Genomic DNA, 20933 nt, shown 5'->3' on the forward strand with positions numbered 1-20933 from the left:
TCCCACAGGGTCCCTTTCCTGAAGCCTGTGTCACTCTCCCTGTCCCTTTCACTCTCAACAGATAGACCTGCCTACTTTGTAATGGATAGAGGGGCAATTGGATTTGAGCTCCTTCAGCTGCCGTCTTCCCCACCTCCCCGTCTCCCCACAGAGGTACCAATTCCTGGCTCTCATCATCATCAGAGGAAGTGGCCCTCTTCCCTCCTCATTCATGCTCCTCCCCTTGTATCTGTTTCTGCTTCACTAACCCCTCATCTCAGCCTGCAAATGTCCTCTCATCCTAAAAAACCCTCATTCCTCCCCACCTTCCTCTCCAGCAAATACCCTCTTTCCTCTTCTCACCATTTCTGTTTTCCTCCTTCCTGAGGTCTTCTCAATTCACTGCCATCTGACTTTTCACCCCACCGTGCATGCTATCAGTTCTCACAAAGGTCACCAAAGCCTCTTAAATATAAATGAAATGGGTTTTCCAGTCCTCAGCCTGACTTTTCTATAGCGTTTGACCTTCTTGACCACCCGTCTTAACATTCTCTGGTCCTGGATTCCCACATAACACTTTCTCTTGATTCTTCGCCTGTCCCTCTGATTGCATGTTCCAAAATAATTTTTTTTGCTGCTCACTTCACTGCCCCTTTGATGTTGATATACCCCAGCCTCTGACTTGAGCATTCCCTCCTTTTCTCTCATTGTATGCTTTCTTTGCTATAGTAGAGATAATACATTCTTTAGAGTAAGATGGGGTGGGTTCAGATTTCATTTTCACCACTTATCAGCACTGTGATCTTGAGCAAGGTTTTCCACGTGAAAAATGGGGCTAATAAAATCGATTTTAATGACTGGATATGATGATTAAAGGAGATAATGCATACAAAGAGCTTCATTCGGTGGCTGACAGGGATGGGCACTCAGTGCACTTTCATTCTCTTCTTTCCTTCAGTGCCCTCTCTCTCCACTCCCTTTCTTGCCAAATAACTTCTTATGGTTCACCTTACTTTTGTGGGTGTTGTAGATCCCAGGTTTTGGAGTCAGCACTGGGTTGAGATCCTTGTTCTGCCACTTACCAACCCTGTGACCCTGGACTTGTTGCTCTGAACTGTGGTTTCCACATCTGTAATATGGTAATAGTAGTTCCACATCTCTAATCAATGTGAAGGGGGGGATAAATATTTACATATTTGACCCTTGAACAACTTGGGGGTTAGGGGCGCCAGCCCTCCGCATAGTGGGAAAACTGTGTATAACTTATAGTCAAGCCTTTATACCCATGGTTGCTTCACATCTATGGTTCTGCATCAACCAACTGCAGATCATGTAGTACCACAGTATTAACTACTGAAAAAATCTGTGTATAAGTGGACCCACGCAGTTCAAAGTCATGTTGTTCAAGGGTCAACTCTATACACACACACACACTATATATATATATATATATATATATATATATATATATATATATGTATGAAGAGATGTGGTGAAGTGCCTAGCACAGTACCTGGCATATAGTAAGTGTTCAGTAGATGGTGTTATTATCCCGTTTGCACCTATGGTTATGTCTGTCACACAGAGATACTCTCAAATATCTCTCTCCCAACCCACACCCATCTCATGTGCTCTAGACCTGTATTTTCCCAACTGGCTGTGGAACATCTCTACCCTGATGGTTTGCAAACGGCTCAGACTCTTGTTCAAAACTGAACTGTTTGCTTTTCCCCAATACCTGCTCTTCATGTATTCTCTGTCTCGGTTAAAGCATCACCATCCATTCAGGTGTGACTTTTTGGACTCTCTCTTTTTGTCACTGCCTACCTCCTGTCAGTCATCTCTGACTTATTTCTGCTATTTGTTCCTTTCTAACTGTACTGCTTCAGTTTAGTCTCTTATCTTTTCTCACTTGTATTATTGCCTGAATGCTCTTCTTTCTGTCCCATATTCTACTCTGTGTCCAGAGTGACCTTCTTAAGATACGAGTCTCACAGTTTCACTTTCCTGTTCCAAAACTTCATGCTTTCCTGTTGAAGTTTAAGCCTTAAATTTAAGTGCTGGTAGGTCTTGTGCTGACCTGTTTCTCCATCATCATCACCCGCCACTGACGGCTCTTGTCTACACACTAATTTGTTTACTAGCTATTCCTCCAAGATACCATATGCCTTCAGGCTCTGCCTTTTTTTTTTTTTTTATTATTACCTCTCACTAGGATACCCTTCTACTCTTCTCCAGTTGGCGAACATCCTTAAAGGACCAGCCAAATGTCTTCTTTCCTCTTGATCTTTCCCTGATAACCTCATCCTTCCATCCTGTTGCTCCTGTGCATAGATAACGTTTTTTAACACTTCTCCATTGTTGCAGTAATCATTTTGTATTATAGTTATTTACATGCCTGTAATTGCTGGGCTTGGACAATGCCAGGCAGATAGTAGGGACTCAAAAAATGTTGGTTGATTTGAATAAATGAATGCATAGAATGACAGGGTAGTCTAGAAGGATCTTGTGAGGTGGAATCTAACAAGTTAAAATTTATTAAAAGTAAATATGGATCAAGAAAACCAGTTATGGGCTTCCCTGGTGGCGCAGTGGTTGAGAGTCCGCCTGCCGATGCAGGGGACACGGGTTCGTGCCCCGGTCCGGGAAGATCCCACATGCCGCGGAGCGGCTGGGCTCATGAGCCATGGCCGCTGAGCCTGCGCTCCGCAACGGGAGAGGCCACAGCAGTGAGAGGCCCGCGTACCGCAAAAAAAAAAAAAAGAAGAAAACCAGTTATTACAAGAATGAAGATGGAAGAGATTGGTTTGGTTTAACAGCAGAATGTGTTAAAAATTAGGGGTTTTGCTTGACAGCTCAGTGCAAGTCAGCAATTTGAGGTGGTAACAAATAAAAACAAGAAAGAAAGAAAAGAATATGAAATATCTTAAATGAGGAATCTGAATGTCTGAGTTTATACACAGAATATTGTGTTTGGCTCTACGTATCATGATTTTATTGGGATTTAGACCAGAATAACAATAATTATTGAAACTATTTTGTTTTTAATGTTTTTTGATAAAAATTACCAAAATAGAGTGAGAAACCACTAGCTAACATTATCAAGGAAAAAGGGAGAAAGCAATGACAATGAAGGAATTCCCTGGCGGTCCAGTGGTTAGGACTCTGCACTTCCATTGCAGGGGACACGGGTTTGATCCCTGGTCAGGGAATAAGATCCCACAAGCTGCATGGTGTGGCCAGAAAAAAAAAAAAAGAAAAATAGAAAAGAAGAAAAGAAAAGAAAAGAAGAAAAGAGAGAAATGACAATGAAAAAGAAGCCATTGAAATAGATAAAAAATTATAGAAGATTTTGTTGGCCTTTATGCAAATACATTTGAAAACCTCAAGGAAATGGATAATTCCCTGAGGAAATACAGATTACCAAAATTGATAGAGGTAGAAAGTTTAAACAGACCAATTTCTGTTGAAGAAAACAAGAAACTTATTGTGAAACTGCTTCTTAAAAAAAGCAGTAGGCCCAGATTATTTCACAGGGAAATTCTACCAAACCTTCAAATATCAGATAGTTTCAGTGCTCTATAGATTATTTTGAAGGATTGAAAATGAAGGGAAGTTTCCCACTTCTTTTTATGAAGCAAGTATAATATTGATATCTATACAAGATAAAGTTCTTACAAAAAAGAAGACAATTATTCATATTATTTATGAATATCCATAAAAAAGTACAAAATATATAGTACTAATATAATACTAATAAATATTTTCTTAACAAACAGAATGCAACACTACATTAAACATATAATTCACTATAATTCAGCAGGATTAATTCCAAGAATGCAAGATAGGTTCATTATTTGGAAATCCATTACTGTCATATACCATATTAATAGATCTCAAGAAAAATAATCATAATCATAGTCATAATCATAATCTTCTCCATAAATGCTAATAAAATGTTGGTCAAAATTCAACATCCATTCCTCATAAAATACTCAAGATAGTAGGACTTGAGGGATACTTTCTTAACACGATTTTGTACATATATATATATACACATGCATACCTATTTATGTATGTATTTTATATATACATATATTTATATATGTGAGTATATGTGTGTGTATATATATACATGTATACATATATATACACGTATATATCTACACACAGGTATAAATTAATCTATTTTCATTTTAGTCCTAAAACCAGTAATATTAATTGGGGAACATTACAAGTTTTTTTCTAAAGCAGAAACAAGGAAAGAATGGCTACTATCTTCACTTCTATTTAACCAGATGTAGCCAATACAATTAGACTAAAGAAATTAATTAGAGGCACACGGATTAATAAAGTAAACCTGGAAAGCCGCAGAGAATTAATGACAAAATAACACAAACAAATAGAAGGTGAGGTAACAGGATGTAAAATTAACATACTGAAATCACTAGCTTTCATATACACAAATAATAACCAGTTAGGGGGCATAATGGTAGGAAAAAACCTCATTTAAAATAGCAACAAAGAAGAGTAAATGCTCAGAAATGAGTTTAACAAGAAATGTGCAAACTTTCAAACACTCCTAAAAGACACAATTAACTAGAAAGATCCTCTGTTCTTGAATAGGCTGGATGATTCAACATCACAGACATGTCAGTTCTCCCTAAGTTAATTTTTAAATTTAATACAATCTTAATAAAAATTCCAGTTTTTAAAGGAAGTTAGACAAATGAATACTAAAGTTCATGTGGAAAAATAAATATGCAAGAATAGTCAAGAAAACACTAAAAAAGAAAATTCTCAGCGAGGGGTGGGGACTAGCCCTGTCAGATGTTAAAATATACTATAAAGACTATAATTAAAAATTGTGATATTGATGCATGAATGGACAAATAGACAAGTGATACAGAATAAAAAGCCCAGAAATGGACCCAAGAACTTACGGAAATTGAGTTTATAAACTCAATAAAATTGAGGGAGAAGGCAGATTAAACATCCTCTCATATCAAAAATGATAAAATTATAAAGATATCATCTCAAATCACTGCATAAAGAGGGCCTTAAAAAAAAACACCTTTATTTCCTGCAGTTAAAAAAAAATTGTGGTAAAAAACACAACTCAACCATGTTTAAATGTACAGGTTAGTGTTGTGAAACAGATCTTCAGAACTTTTTCATCTTGAGAAACTGAAACTCTATACCCATTAAACAATAGCTCTCCATTTCCCCCTCCCCTGAGCCCCTGGTAACCACCATTCTACTTTCTGTTTCTGGGAATTTGACTACTTTAGATATCTCATGTAAGTGCTATCATATAGTATTTGTCTTTTGTGACTGGCTTATTTCATTTAGATGGTGTCCTTAAGGTTTATCCATGTTTAGCATGTGACAGAATTTCTTTCCTTTTTAAGGCTGTATAATATTCCGTTGTATGTTAAATTTTGTTTATCCCATTTTTCAGCTGATGAACGCTTGGGTTGTTTCCACCTTTTGGTTACTGTAAATAATGCTGCTGTAAGATGGGTGTACAAATAGCTCTTTGAATCCCTGCTTTCAAGACCGTAGCCTTTTAAGACAAGCCTTTAAGAGAAGACCAAGCCTTTTAGTTGTTATTCATGCTGAAGACATTAAGCATTCAATCTGTCAAGCATATGAGAGGAAAGACTAAATAATATTAAACCCTTTTAAAAGCAAAGCACAAACTTTTCCTTACAGTGTTTTGATGTTCCATCATTTAGATACATCATTTCTATAGTGTAATTATATGGACGAAAATGATTATCCAGTAAGGATAGTCATCTTACTTGCTTACTTTAGCATAGTTCTGATAAATTTGAAAAAATTTTAAATAAATAGAAAATGTAATATGTATAAGATATGAAGATAACTATCTCTAAAAGTTTTGGAATCCATTTTAATTTGAGAAATGTCAAGCATTCCATATGATGATATCTTGGCTATAGGTTAAAGATGGAATTATCTTAGGCGTCACCAGCTTAGGGTTTTTCTTTAGCCCTCTGCTGTGTGAGCTTTTTGAGAAGGGGTAAGGGCCAAGAGAATGTAAGTTGCTCTTTCATTGTTGTACTCCAGGATATACTCAAAAGCTATCAACCCTTAATTTCAAGTTCTTTGACTGAGCAGGTTCTGCTGGGAAGCCATCCCACTTCCTTATTTCTGTATTTGAAATCTCTCATTTTGACCCCATGTTTATCTTCCTAATATTTATTTTTCTATTTTTGCTCCTGTTTAAAGGTACAATCACTGGTTTGATGGAATGGCTTTACTTCACCAGTTCAGGGTGGAGAAGGGCACAGTGACATACAGGAGCAAGTTTCTACAGAGTGATACATATAAGGCCAACAGTGTTCATGATCGAATTGTGATCTCAGAATTTGGCACATTGGCTCTCCCTGATCCATGCAAGAATGTTTTTGAACGTTTCATGTCAAAATTTGAACCGCCTGGTAAGCAGCCTTTAATATGCTCAGAATTTGCAGGGGATAGTGATGATTCTTTAAATTATTATGATATATGTCAAGCTATATAAATATGAATATTGAAATATATATTTTTTTGATATGAGAGAATGTTTAAACTGCTTTCTCCCTTGAGAAAGCTGTGGTGTTTAAATAACTCTGGGGTTTGATTTCAGCAATTACTGACAACACCAATGTCAACTATGTGCAGTACAAGGGTGATTACTACATTAGTACGGAAACCAACTTCATGAATAAAGTGGACATTGAAACCCTGGAAAAAACAGAAAAGGTAAAATATAGGTTAAAAACGAATATAATAAACCCTAAAATTTTTCTCCATTCAAAATACTTTGTAGAGTAGCTAATATCTGAAGAAAAAATTGGATCCTTAAACAAAATCAAAGTTACCCACTGATTCACGTCATTGTGTACCCCCTGTCCTGGTTAGAAGGGCCTGTGGGGTTGGGGTTTTCCTTAAAGATAGTTCTAGACTTCTTCCTTAGTCCTAATGTCTGAAGGCTAGGGCGAAGGAGAAATAGAGTAGTACAGACTTATTTTTTTTAATATTTTTTTAACATATTTATTGGAGTATAATTTTTTTACAATGTTGTTTTAGTTTCTGCTGTATAACACAGTGAATCAGCTATATGCATACGTATATATATCCCCATATCCCCTCCCTCTTGCATCTCCCTCCCACCCTCCCTATCCCACCCCTCTAGGTGGTTGCAAAGCACCAAGCTGATCTCCCTGTGCTATGCAGCTGCTTCCCACTAGCTATCTATTTTACATTTGGTAGTGTATATATGTCCATGCCACTCTCTCACTTCGTCCCAGCTTATCCTTCCCCCTCCCCCTGTCCTCAAGTCCATTCTCTACATCTGTGTCTTTATTCCTGTCCTGCCTCTAGGTTCATCAGAACCTTTTTTTTTTTTTTAGATTCCTTATCTATGTGTTAGCATACGGTATTTGTTTTTCTCTTTCTGACTTACTTCACTCTGTATGACAGACTCTATGTCCATCTACCTTGCCAGAAATAACTCAGTTTTGTTTCTTTTTATGGCTGAGTAATATTCCATTGTATATATGTGCCACATCTTCTTTATCCATTCATCTCTTGATCCATTAGGTTGCTATCATATGACCCAGCAATCCCACTACTGGACATATACCCTGAGAAAACCATAATTCAAAAAGAGTTGTGTGCCACAATGTTTATTGCAGCACTATTTACAATAGCCAGACTTATTTTTGCCAATTCATTTTCTGCCTAGCTACAGGTAGAACTGGACTGGAGATTATCTAGACCCATACTGCCTTCATGTTACACATTAATTAAAGATAAAATAAAACTTTGGGCCAGAATTTTAATTTTAATTCTTATTCTTTTGATCTTTCCTGTGATCTTGGGCAAAATAAAAAATTCGTACTGGATAATCATTTTTGTCCATTTTTTGTTGGTGGTGGTGGTAGAGTTTTTGTTTGGTTTTGTTGTTCTTTGGTCTTAGTTTCTTTTTCTTTAGTAGGAAAAATAATTTTGATTTCTCAGAGGTGAGACATTAGGGCTTAAACTGTAGTTTTTATATCTTATTTTAAAAATATTTGACACATCCCTACTGTCTATGCGTCTAAATAGAGATCTTCCCATGTAACATTTAAGTCTCTGTATGGTCTTAAATTTGCAGGTAGACTGGAGCAAATTTATTGCTGTGAATGGAGCAACTGCACATCCTCATTATGACAAAGATGGAACAGCATACAACATGGGGAACTCCTATGGGCAACATGGTAAAGTTGGGATGGGGGTCTTTTAAAAAATAATTGGGAGTTAACTATCTTCCCACAGTTCCATTATGGCCAAGATGTTAACATATATGAAACTTCATTTGAAAGGTTCAGAAAGAAATCTCCGAAGTAGCATTACTGAACTTAAAATATATAATTTATAATTAAGTTCTGTTGTCTTTTTGCACATATGCTTGGAAGCTGATTTTCTATTTGATCTTTTCAGCATGACTCACATTTTTATGTTCCATTATGCTTTTTGGCTCACAAGCATTGTAGGGATGAGTAATGTATTTCTCAAACTTGAATTTTTAGGAAGTACCATATTGTAAGTATAAGAAATTTAGAATGCTACAGCAAAGAGATATAGAGAAGGTATACTGTATATTACATAGGAAGGAATTTATTATTACCATGGGAGTAAAACACTACAAAGTAAGTTAAGGTTAAAGTTTGGTTGCATTCACAACCACTTACATCACATCTCTTTCCTGGTCATCCATATACTTCCCCAGCTGCCTATTATTCTGTTCCAGAAGGTTCTAATGGCTAATAACGATAACCAGCATTTATTGAGTGCCTAGTATGTGCTGGTGTTAACCGTATTTTCCATATATTTTCTCATTTAATCTTTATGAAAGTCTCTGAGAAATGTACTATTATTTTTATTTTTTTAAAATTGAAGTATAGTTAATTTACAATGTTGTGTTAGTTTCTGGTATACAGCAAAGTGATTCAGTTACATATATATGTATATATATATTCTTTTCCATTATGGTTTATTACAAGATATCGAACATAGTTCCCTGTGTTATACAGTACAACCTTGTTGTTTATTTTATATATAGTAGTTTGCATCTGCTAATCCCAAACTCCTAATTTATTCCCCACCCCTTTCCCCTTTGGCAACCATAAGTTTGTTCATTTGTACCATGTTTTAGATTCCACATATAAATGATATTGTATGATATTTGTCTTTCTCTGTCTGTCTTACTTCACTTAGTATGATAATCTGTATGTCTATCCATGGCATTAAGAAAGGCTGTTATTACCCCCATTTTATAGACAAGGGCAGTGAACCTTGAGAAGATTTAAGATGCTTGCTTAGGCAAGCTTCGGGTGTCTAGTCTGAGTAACACACAAAAACTTGCTACTAGTCACTCCATTAGATCATCTTAATTATTCATCACTGACTACAGAGGATTCTCTCAGGGCATGCACATTCATTATCCTGTACCCAAGTATACATCTCTCTCTGTTTGAAAAGGAACGTGTAAGTGTAAGCATTAGAAGTTTCTGACTATCTTAGCTGTCATTCTGTCATCTATAACCTACGAATCTTTTTTTTTTTTTTTTTTTTTTTTGCGGTACGCGGGCTTCTCACTGTTGTGGCCTCTCCCGTTGCGGAGCACAGGCTCGGGATGCACAGGCTCAGTGGCCATGGCTCACGGGCCCAGCTGCTCCGTGGCATGTGGGATCTTCCCGGACCGGGGCACGAACCCGTATCCCTTGCATCGGCAGGTGGACTCTCAACCACTGCGCCACCAGGGAAGCCCTACTACGAATCTTTTGTATGGGTTAACTTTTGAATAGGTTAATATATACCTTTGGTAAGTAATTGACTTTGTGGGTTGTTCATCTCTACCTCTCCATATTTACATGTATGAGTGTATATGAAAATGAATACTGCAGGTTTGCTTTTTACCAGCTCAAGAAGAGATAGGGTACCCTGGAAACTTCATCACTCAGCCCTCTCTCTTCTTTGTTACCTGACCTCGGGTTGGGATGTATTCTTCAAAGCTGTTATAGGAGACAGCAAACATCTTTTTAGGTAAAATCTTTCAGCAAATGGGTAAACTGACTCAGCAGTATTTTGTCCATGCATTTTTTTGATCATAAAAAATTTATTTCTTAATAAATTAACTCTAATACCCAAGTAGATAACTTTGTAACTAGTTCATAATATGAGAAATACTGTTTAACCATTCTTAATTATTTTTCTAAAATAAATAGTCATTAGATCAGTGATTCTCAGCCTTTAGAGCACCTAAAAACCATCTGGAATGCTTCCTAGCAATGTAGATCACTGGGCTTCATCTTCAGAGATTCTGGTTCACGAGACCTGAAAAGGGGTTAAGAATCTGCATTGTAACTACACTTTCACTCCTTATCTTGGTACATTTTAAGAAGATCTCCAGGTGATTTTGGTGCAAGTGGCCCATGAATCTTTGAGAAACCTTGCCACCAATCATCAGAGGCTGTGCTTGTTATTTTGCCTCAATTTGATGTTTATACAAAGTCCTGAAGAATCTCCCAGAGTTAGGCTCACAGTATTGGGCAGGTCATTCCTCTAGGCATTCAGTTCTCTGCTGCGTGTTTCCTGGGTGTCTGTCTGCTTTGCTCATGCCTTCAAGACTTGAAGTTAGGACAGTTCATTAACTAGCAGTGTTCAAATTTAGTGAATTGAGTAATTGTCACTTAATCCAATTGCTGAGACAGAAATTTTTTCTCTTGATCTTCTAATCTCAACTAAAACTGGATTTACTTCTTTCTTACTTGATTATTTGGTTCAGTGATGAATTTTTAAACTGGAACGCAAATGTACATGTAGCTGCAGGGAGCTCTACTAGATAGTATGCATTTGGGGGAAATTTAGTGATTTTCTTTGTAAATAAAGTGCTTGCTAATAATTTCTACCTTTCCAGGTATTTTAAAAAGGCTTTTTAAAATTAAAAAAAATCCTCTAAACATTAATCCAGCTAGTTTTAAGTACTAATTTAAAATACATAAACAGTTAGATAGTAGTATGGTACTCTTGGAACTCTAGAGTTTGTCTTTCATTTCTTTTATAACTCATCACTGTATAAAGCATGGTGTTTTATTTATAATTGGTTCTCAAAACATATAATGTCCTAACCTAGACCTCCCCATCAGTTAGTTGCTTACTCAGTGTTTTCACTAAGATGTCGATAGATGTTACAAAATTAATTTTTTTAAAACCAAACTCTTGATCTTTCCCCCTAAACTTTCTCTGCTTAAAATGTTTCCTATGTCAGTTGATGGTAACTCTGTCCTTCCACTTGCTTAAGATGATAACTTTGGAATCATTTTTTATACCTCTCTCACATCCACATCTAATGGGTCAAAAAGTAATTTCAATAATGCCTTCAAAATATATCAAAAATCCGACTACCTCGTATCACCTCCATTGCCACCACTCTGGTTTAGGCCACCATTCTTTCTCATTTGAATTATTGTAGTAGCTTCTTAACTAGTCTCCTTACTTCTCCCCTTGCCCCACTTCAGTTTATTCTTAGCATATCAGCCAGTTATCCTTTTAACCCACCCCACCTCATCTAGAATTTTCTCTTTGCTTTCTATGGATAGGGCCACGCTGGCCTCATTGCTCTTATTTGAACACTCCAAACTTATTCTTGGCTGAGAATATTTGCATCTGATCTTCTCTCCACCTGAAATGTGTTTCTCCCAGATATCCTCAAGGCTCTCTTCCTCACTTCTTTCAGGTCTTTACTCAAATGTCACCTTCTTAGTGAAACCTTCCCAGACCACCATAATTAAAATTGCAAACAGTAGCCCCCGTCCTTATACACTCACTTCTAATCCCCATTCCCTGGTTTATTTCTCAATATAGTTCTTCTCATCATCTGATACATTATATTTTTACTTATTGTATGATTTTTTTTTAGAATTTGAGCTTTATAAATGAAGAGCCTTTTGTCTATTTTGTACACTGGTGTATACAAGTGTTTAGGATATGGTACTTAGGACTCTTACAAGTGCCTAGAACATAGTTGACACTCAGTAAGTAGTTGCTGATAATGAGTAGGGAACTGTATGGTTATCTTGTTCCAAAGGAAGCTTAGTGATTGCGAAGTTCTATAAGTTACCTAAGTTCTTCAGGACCTACATTGGCACTTCTAACACTAGGAAGATAATTCAATATGACCTCAATATTTGTTCATTCATTGAGTGATTTAACAAACATATATTGTTAGTTAATCTGTCAGTAGTTATTTATAGTGTACCTACTAAATGCCAAGTCATTGTTTGGTACTGAAGATGCAAAGATGTATCAGACAAAATTCCTGCTCCAGAAGAGCTCAGTCTACTAGGAAACAGATAAATAAGCAGAAAATTATAGTACAATGAGATAAGTACTATGATAGTATAGGATATAATTAAAACATAAAGGAGGGACACCAAATGCCTTTGGGTGGGGAAAAGTCAGGAAAGGCTACTTGAGGAGTGGGTAACTTGAGGAAGTAGTAATAGTCAGATGAATGATTGCATGAATGAATGTTGATGAGACAGGATGACATGGGACCCAAAGTGACCCCAGGGATCTAGAACACTGAAAGGAAGGAGTTGGACATGGGTATAAATGGAGATTGTAGTTTATGGAGCTGGGGAGTGGGAAGAAGGACAAATAGAATTTGAGGATATTCCTGGCTGCTACCTTATCGTTTCCTATGAAGATGGGATTGAGTTCATCTTCAGAGAGCTAGAGGGGAACCATTTGTGGACATTAAAATACAATAGCTGGAGGCAAGAATATACAGTGGAGAAAAGACAGTATCTTCAATAAGTGGTGCTGGGAAAACTGGACAGGTACACGTAAAAGTATGAAATTAGAACACTCCCTAACACCATACACAAAAATAAACTCAAAATGGATTAAAGACCTAAATGTAAGGCCAGACACTATCAAACTCTTAGAGGAAAACATAGGCAGAACACTCTATGACATAAATCACAGCAAGATCCTTTTTGACCCACCTCCTAGAGAAATGGAAATAAAAACAAAAATAAACAAATGGGACCTAATGAAACTTCAAAGCTTTTGCACAGCAAAGGAAACCATAAACAAGACAAAAAGACAACCCTCAGAATGGGAGAAAATATTTGCAAATGAAGCAACCGACAAAGGATTAATCTCCAAAATTTACAAGCAGCTCATGCAGCTCAATAACAAAAAAACAAACAACCCAATCCAAACATTGGCAGAAGACCTAAACAGACATTTCTCCAAAGAAGATATACAGATTGACAACAAACACATGAAAGAATGCTCAACATCATTAATCATTAGAGAAATGCAAATCAAAACTACAGTGAGATATCATCTCACACCAGTCAGAATGGCCATCATCAAAAAATCTAGAAACAATAAATGCTGGAGAGGGTGTGGAGAAAAGGGAACACTCTTGCACTGTTGGTGGGAATGTAAACTGATACAGCCACTATGGAGAACAGTATGGAGGTTCCTTGAAAAACTACAAATAGAACTACCATATGACCCAGCAATCCCACTCCTGGGCATATACCCTGAGAAAACCATAATTCAAAGAGTCATGTACCAAAATGTTCATCGCAGCTCTATTTACAATAGCCAGGACATGGAAGCAACCTAAGTGTCCATCAACAGATGAATGGATAAAGAAGATGTGGCCCATATATACAATGGAATATTACTCAGCCATAAAAGGAAACGAAATTGAGTTATTTGTAGTGAGGTGGATAGACCTAGAGTCTGTCATACAGAGTGAAGTAAGTCAGAAAGAGAAAGACAAATACTGTATGCTAACATATATATGTGGAATCTAAGAAAAAAAAAAAGGTCATGAAGAACCTAGGGGTAAGATGGGAATAAAGATGCAGACCTACTAGAGAATGGACTTGAGGATATGAGGAGGGGGAAGGGTAAGCTGTGACAAAGTGAGAGAGTGGTATGGACATATACACTACCAAACGTAAAATAGATAGCTAGTGGGAAGCAGCCGCATAGCACAGGGAGATCAGTTCCGTGCTTTGTGACCACCTAGAGGGGTGGGATAGGGAGGGTGGGAGGGAGGGAGACGCAAGAGGGAAGAGATATGGGAACATATGTATATGTATAACTGATTCACTTTTTTATAAAGCAGAAACTAACACACCATTGTAAAGCAATTATACTCCAATAAAGATGTTTAAAAAAAAAGAAATATGGGTGTCACGCATATTGTATAAATCTCTTAACTGCTTTTGCCTAATTCACAAGTGCAAGGCTTATCTTTTTTCTTAAAATGAATGTAAAACGGTTAAGACAGGACTTTCCATTTTCCAGGTTCTTGCTATAATGTTATTCGGGTTCCTCCGGAGAAAGTAGACCCTGGGGAGACAATCCATGGAGCCCAGGTGATATGTTCTATTGCTTCTGCAGAGAGGATGAAACCTTCTTACTACCACAGCTTTGGTGAGCCCAAAGATAAGGCAAATTTTAATAGGGGCTGCCTTAAAGTTACTGTTGCAGAGGGATTAATTTTGGCAAGTACTGTGTTAATACAGTTTATCAGAGTATGGTGATAAGAGACGAAGGTTGCATTTTAATGCCAATTAAGTTTATTCTGTTTAGTCACGTACTTCTTATCCTAGCCAACTGACTGATTGAAAAGATATTTTAATACAAGCAATTACTAAAAACTTAATTGGAAACACCAATTAATTTTAAAGTTTTTAATTAATTGACTGCTCTAGGAAATAGTTGTCAGTTTAAGAAATCATTGGTCCCTTCCCAGCACATTGAGTCAGGCTGAGATTTAGTCACCCAGCACTAACTCCACTTCAGTTCTTTATGGAGAACAGCCTCTCCCTTCAGCCCCCTGCTCCAGGATGACACAATGAGTAACCCCTAGTCATAGAAATCAGTCTCTTTGGTTTGTTTTTTATTATGTTGTATGTCATTGAATATCTAAATACAAAGGAAAAAAATACATTTATGTATGTTTCCACAACAGAGACTATGGACTTTGGGTGATTGTGATGTGTCAATGTAGGTTCATCAGTTGTAACAAATGGACCACTCTGGTGGAGGAAATTGATAATGTGGAGGCTGTGCGTGTTTGGGGACAGGTGGTATATGGGGAACCTCTGTACCTTCCCCTCGATTTTGTTGTGAGCCTAAAACTGCTCCAAAATATAAAGTCTTAATTAAAAAAATAATTTGACCATAAAAAATTGACAGAATTCAATATTTTAGGTAACTTTAAGGACCACAAATAATAAACATACAGGAAAGACCTTGATTATATTTTGCGGGAGGCAATTCATATTCCATGTAGATTGCTTCAGCTTTTTCTCAGAATATTTATCTTCTGCATCCTAAACCTTTATAGCCAATCTGCTGCTGGATTGTTACCTCCAGTATAAATAGCAAAAGGATTAAGGAATACAGGTCCAGATCATAAATGACACTTTAATATAATGCTTCTTTGTTCCTAAACCAAAACAATCTGAAAAGAAAGAAAGAAAAAAAAAGACAAAAAGCAAGTTGAGGGCATTCAACCCAAGCTATTCTAAGCAGTTCCTATTTTTATGTAGGAACAGAAAATATATATAGCAAAGCTGGGAAATGATGAAGAATTATTTCTGGCTGGCATTTGTTTAGGTCAGCAGTAATGTGTCCAAGCCTTCAGACAAGTTCCCAAACTGTCACATTTCAGACAACTCTAGTTTGCCAAATAACACTTTATTGTTTGCTTGAACCTTTTAGGAATGACAAGGAACTACATTGTCTTCATTGAACAGCCTCTAAAGATGAATCTGTGGAAAATCATCACTTCTAAAATTCGGGGAAAGGCCTTTTCAGATGGAATAAGCTGGGAACCCCAGTATAATACATGGTTTCATGTGGTGGATAAGCACACTGGTCAGGTGGAGAATTTTGAGTGTATTTATTTTGAAAATGATTGGACATGAAGGCAAATTTCCATGTGATTGACTTTTGCCTTCACTGGGCATTACTTGCATAAGACAATCTTAATCAAGGATATTACCTTCTTCCATAAGTAGGGCTAGTTATTTATTAATTAGTACAGTGGATTTTGCATTTTAGAAAATTGTAGGAAATGGTTTTATCCTTTAAATTATCTGATTCAATTAAAATGACATCTAGGAAATCCTTTTAGCATTTTAGCATGGATTTTTCCATATAATATTTGCTAAAGAGGATATTGTTCATGCAGAGGTCTTCTGTAACTTTTGCAGTGATATTTTTATTAGCTGCTTCTATGATTTCTTGATATGTAAATATGATAATCCTACCAAAGTCTAAAGCATATTAGTTAAATATCTTTCTATATACTCCTGATTAATAGCACTATTGTATTTGTCTACTTTTTAACCTCTCTAAAGAAATAGTATCCTAAATTTACTGTACCCTAATTTCATTACCAAAAAAATCCCATTTTAGTAATGAGTGCATTTTTCAAAGGATTAGTCACTTAATTTATCATAAATTCTTAATAGAAGTATTTTCTATTTAACCATGTAGTTAAGAGTCTAGGATTTATTCTTCAAAATATTGGGCCGTATTTCATGAGAACTTTAAAGTTAGTTGAAACAGTTGATTGGTCTATATAAAATAGCCCCAGTTCATTGATTAATATGAGATGAGATGATTTTAAATCAAAGCATATTTGCTTCTACATTCCAAATTCTGGTTTTTATACCTACCAAGCCTGTCACTTAAAGAGGGGGAAATCTTCTTAATTTGAGCTTTGTGGATCTGTACCCTAAAGGAAATAAATAAAATATTTACTTTTGGACTTCCCTGGTGGTGCAGTGGTTGAGAGTCCGCCTGCTGATGCAGGGGACATGGGTTCGTGCCCCGGTCCGGGAAGGTCCCACATGCCGTGGAGCAGCTGGGCCCATGAGCCATGGCCGCTGAGCCTGCGCGTCCCGAGCCTGTGCTCCGCAAAGGGAGAGGCCACAACAGTGAGAAGCCCGCGTACTGCAAAAAAAAAAAAAAAAAAATCTATTTTTCACTGTTTGTGTTTTCCCCTGCAGCTTCTTCCAGGGATGTACTACAGTAAACCTTTTGTTACTTTTCACCAAATCAATGCCTTTGAGGACCAGGACTGTGTCGTAATTGATTTGTGCTGTCAGGATGATGGAAGAAGCCTAGAAGTTTACCAACTACAGAATCTTAGGAAAACTGGGAAAGAGCTTGATCAGGTAAAATTCTCTGATTTGTCATGAGTTGTCAAAATATTTTTGATCTAGCCAAGTTCTGGCTTTGCGTTTGGAATTAGCTGTTTCTCTTGCCTCTTTTTCTTTTTTTTTCCTCTTGCCTCTTTTGTAAATAAGGAGGGAGAATGGTTTTAAAGCGTTGAAGATACAGCTTTGTAATTAATATTTCAAAATAATTTGAAGTATGTATTTACATAATACCTAATAAATAGAAAGTATGTTAAAGAAAGCCAAGAAATATGTTTTGAAGCACTTGTGATTAGTTCCTTATTACACTTGGGCACTAAACATACTTACATTTACTGGACGGAATAGTAAAATGGACTATAATATTAATTCTTCGATAAAAAAAAGTGTATCAGTTCATCTAGCTTGAAGGGATTTACTTTTTCCTGATAAGCAGTTAAAGGCAGAATTTTTCCTTGGATTATGTAATGTAAATTGTTTTCTGCTATAGTTTTATTTTAATTAATTAATTAATTAATTTTTGGCTGTGTTGGGTCTTTGTTGCTGCGTGCAGGCTTTCTCTAGTTGCGGCGAGCAGGGGCTACTCTTCGTTATGGTGTGCGGGCTTCTCATTGCAGTGGCTTCTCTTGTTGCGGAGCACGGGCTCTAGGTGCGCGGACTTCAATAGTTGTGGCTTGCGGGTTTAGTTGCTCCATGGCATATGGGCTTTTCCCAGACCAGGGATCGAACCCATGTCCCCTGCTTTGGCAGGCAGCTTCTTAACCACTGTGCCACCAGAGAAGTCCAGAGTTGCAGTTTTCTGATTCTGTTTATGACCTTACTCAAAGTTTTGTGTTCTTCCGCCTTTTTGTTTCAGGTAGAAGAGCTCCTTTCAACCTTTCTTGAAAGGCAGGTTTAGTGGTGCTGAACTCTCTTAGCTTTTGTTTGTCTGGGAATGCCTTTGTTTCTCCTTCATATCTGAAGGATAACTTTGCTGGATAGAATATTCTTGGGTGACAGTTTTTATCTTTCAATATCTTGAGTAAGTCATTCTATTCTCTTTTGACCTGTAGAGTTTCTGCTGAGAAATCTGCCAGTAACCTAATGAGGGTTCCTTTGTAGGTTACTATCTTTTTTTCCCCTGGCTGTCTTTAAAATTTTTTCTTTGTCATTGACTTTTGACAGTTTTAACATAATGTATCTTGGAGAAGGTCTTTTTGCATTCAGATAATTAGGTGTTATCTTTGCCTCAGAGACTTGGATATCCAGTTGTCCAGGTTTGGGAAGTTCTCAGCTATTATTTCTTTAAATAAACTCTCTGCTCCTTTCTTCCACTCTTCTCCTTCTGGGATACCCATTATCCTTATGTTACCCTTCCTAATGGAGTTGGATAATTCTTGTAGAAATCTTTCATTTGTTTAGATCTTAGTTCCCTCTCCTCTTCTGTCTAATTTCTAGCTTTCTATCTTCAAGCTTGTTAGTTCTCTCTTCCATATGGTTTGCTCTATTTCCAGTGCTTTCTAACATGTTCTTCATCTCATTTACTGAATTCTTCAGCTCCAGAATTTCTGGTTGGTTATTTTTCATAGTTTCAATCTCTTTGGTAAGGTATTTCTTCTGTTCATTTGTTTTATTTCTGAGCTCATTGAACTGCCTTTCTGAGTTTTCTTGTAGCGCATCAAGTTTCTTCAGGACAGCTATTTTGAATCCTCTGTCGGTTAGATTGCAATATTCCATGACTTTAGGTTTGATTTCTGGAGATTTGTCTTTTTCTTTTTGTGATACTGTGTTACCATGTTTTTTTTATGGTGCTTAATGAGTTGATGTAGCCAGCACGTTTGAAGTAGCAAACACCTTTCTTCTTTAGGTAAAGCTTTTTTTTTTTTTTTTTTTTACTAGATGCTAGCATTTCAACAGGTTAGTTATTAGAGGCCTTTCTTTTGTTCATAAGTAGGTGGCACAAGTTTTTGGTTTCTCTTACTTGAGCTGCCTGTGGCTATATTTGAAAATCAGCACTTTCCACCCTCTACCACCTCTGTGAGAAGTGTTGCCTGGTGCCCTCCCTCTCATAGCTTATGCCTCCAGGGTCACTGGTGCTTTGCTGCTGCCAGTGTCACTGCTGCTGCTGGTGTTGCTGCCTCAGGCATCGGGGTGATGGGTACGTCTGTCATGTTGGGGTTGCCTGTGTTGCAGGCACTGCTGCTGTTGGGGGAGGGTGGTAGTGGGGGTAGCCAGGGTGGCTGGGGCCTCTGCTGTGTCTGGAGTTGTTGGGTTCCCAGGCACCACAGCTGTGGATAGGGGCCTGGGTCATGGCCACCTCCATGACTGGAGGGGTCACAGGCCCCGCTGCCACTGTTGCTTGATTCCCTGCGGCTGTGGGTGCTCCTGCAGCCAGGAGGTCGGAGTCATGTGTGCTGCCTCCCCTGCTCTTACTGGGTTCTCTGGGGCTGCAGGCTCAGCTACTGTAGCTGGGAGTCGGGATTATAAGCACCACCTCTGCTATCCTCTCAGTTCTGCCTCTTCAGTGTGCTCCAGTCCACCCACCTTTAGATGTACAAATGTGTGGAACTCTCTAGCCTTCCAATGTGTTGAGCAGATGAACCTTTCTTGAGTTAACATTATGTTATTGGTTGTAGACTGAAGGGGAGAGACAAAGGGAGCATATCATGCACTATGACGCTGATGTGTACAGCATGACGCTGATGTGCTTATTTACTAATAATTTTTCTCATGAATGGATGTTGGATTTTATCAAATTTTTTTTTGCACTGTTGAGATAATGACATGACTTATCCTTTCTTCTACAAATGTGGTGAGATACACTGATTGATTTTAAAACGTTTATAATAGCCATGGATTGATTTTTGAATGTTAAACTAACCTTCTATTCCTGAAGTAAATCCCAGTTGGTTGCACTGTATTTTTAATATATTTCTGGATTTGCTTTGCTAATATCTTATTTAGCATTTTTTGGCATCAATTTCATGATTAAGATTGGCCTGTAATTTTTCTTTCTTATAATGTCCTTGTTAGTTTTTTAAAATAGATTTAATTAATTAATTAATTAATTTTAATTTTTGGCTGTGTTGGGTCTTCGTTGCTGCGCATGGGCTTTCTCCAGTTGCAGCTAGCGGGGACTACTCTTCGTTGCAGTGCGCGGGCTTCTCATTGCAGGGGCTTCTCTTGTTGTGGAGCACAGGCTCCAGGAGCGCGGGCTTCAGTAGTTGTGGCGCGTGGGCTTCATTAGTTGTGGTTCGCAGGCTCTAGAGCGCAGGCTCAGTAATTGTGGTGCATAGGCTTAGTTGCTCTGCGGCATGTGGGATCCTCTTGGACCAGGGCTCAAACCCATGTCCCCTGCATTGGCAGGCGGATTCTTAACCACTGCGCCTCAGGGAAGCCCCCTTGTTAGGTTTTGTTATTAAGGTTTCGCTGATCTCATACAGTGAGTAGGAAATTGTTCTCTTTTCTACTCTCTGCATGAAAAGTATAAGATTGGCATTATTTCTTAAATGTTTGGAATAATTCAACAGTAAGGTCATCTGGGCCTGTAAGTTTCTTTATAGGTAGATCTTAAATTATAAATTACATTTCTTTAATAGTATAGGGTTATTCTGATTCTCTATTTCTTATTGTGTCAGATTTGGTAAATAGTCTTTTTCTAACAAATTTATTAATGCCATCTAAAATTTCAAATTTGTTGACCAAATGTTATTCATG

At 37.4% G+C, this 20933-nt stretch overlaps 1 protein-coding gene and 1 long non-coding RNA gene across 7 annotated transcripts in view; both read left to right on the forward strand.

The window, feature by feature from the left end:
• The window catches only part of LOC125965129 (uncharacterized), a 117295-nt gene that overhangs the window by 57240 nt on the left and 39122 nt on the right, over window positions 1–20933 (forward strand). The gene's annotated exons all lie outside the window — the stretch shown is intronic.
• The window catches only part of BCO2 (beta-carotene oxygenase 2), a 58191-nt gene that overhangs the window by 21627 nt on the left and 15631 nt on the right, over window positions 1–20933 (forward strand). For all 6 annotated transcript variants that reach the window (XM_049713110.1, XM_049713109.1, XM_049713111.1 and 3 more), the window contains 6 exons: window positions 6232–6443; window positions 6632–6747; window positions 8144–8246; window positions 14368–14496; window positions 15793–15953; window positions 17088–17255. In XM_049713110.1, coding sequence (XP_049569067.1) covers window positions 6232–6443; window positions 6632–6747; window positions 8144–8246; window positions 14368–14496; window positions 15793–15953; window positions 17088–17255 — 889 coding nt within the window. The remainder of the gene's footprint in view (window positions 1–6231; window positions 6444–6631; window positions 6748–8143; window positions 8247–14367; window positions 14497–15792; window positions 15954–17087; window positions 17256–20933) is intronic.

Source organism: Orcinus orca, chromosome 8 (genome assembly GCF_937001465.1).
Source record: "Orcinus orca chromosome 8, mOrcOrc1.1, whole genome shotgun sequence".
Lineage (NCBI taxonomy): Eukaryota > Metazoa > Chordata > Mammalia > Artiodactyla > Delphinidae > Orcinus > Orcinus orca.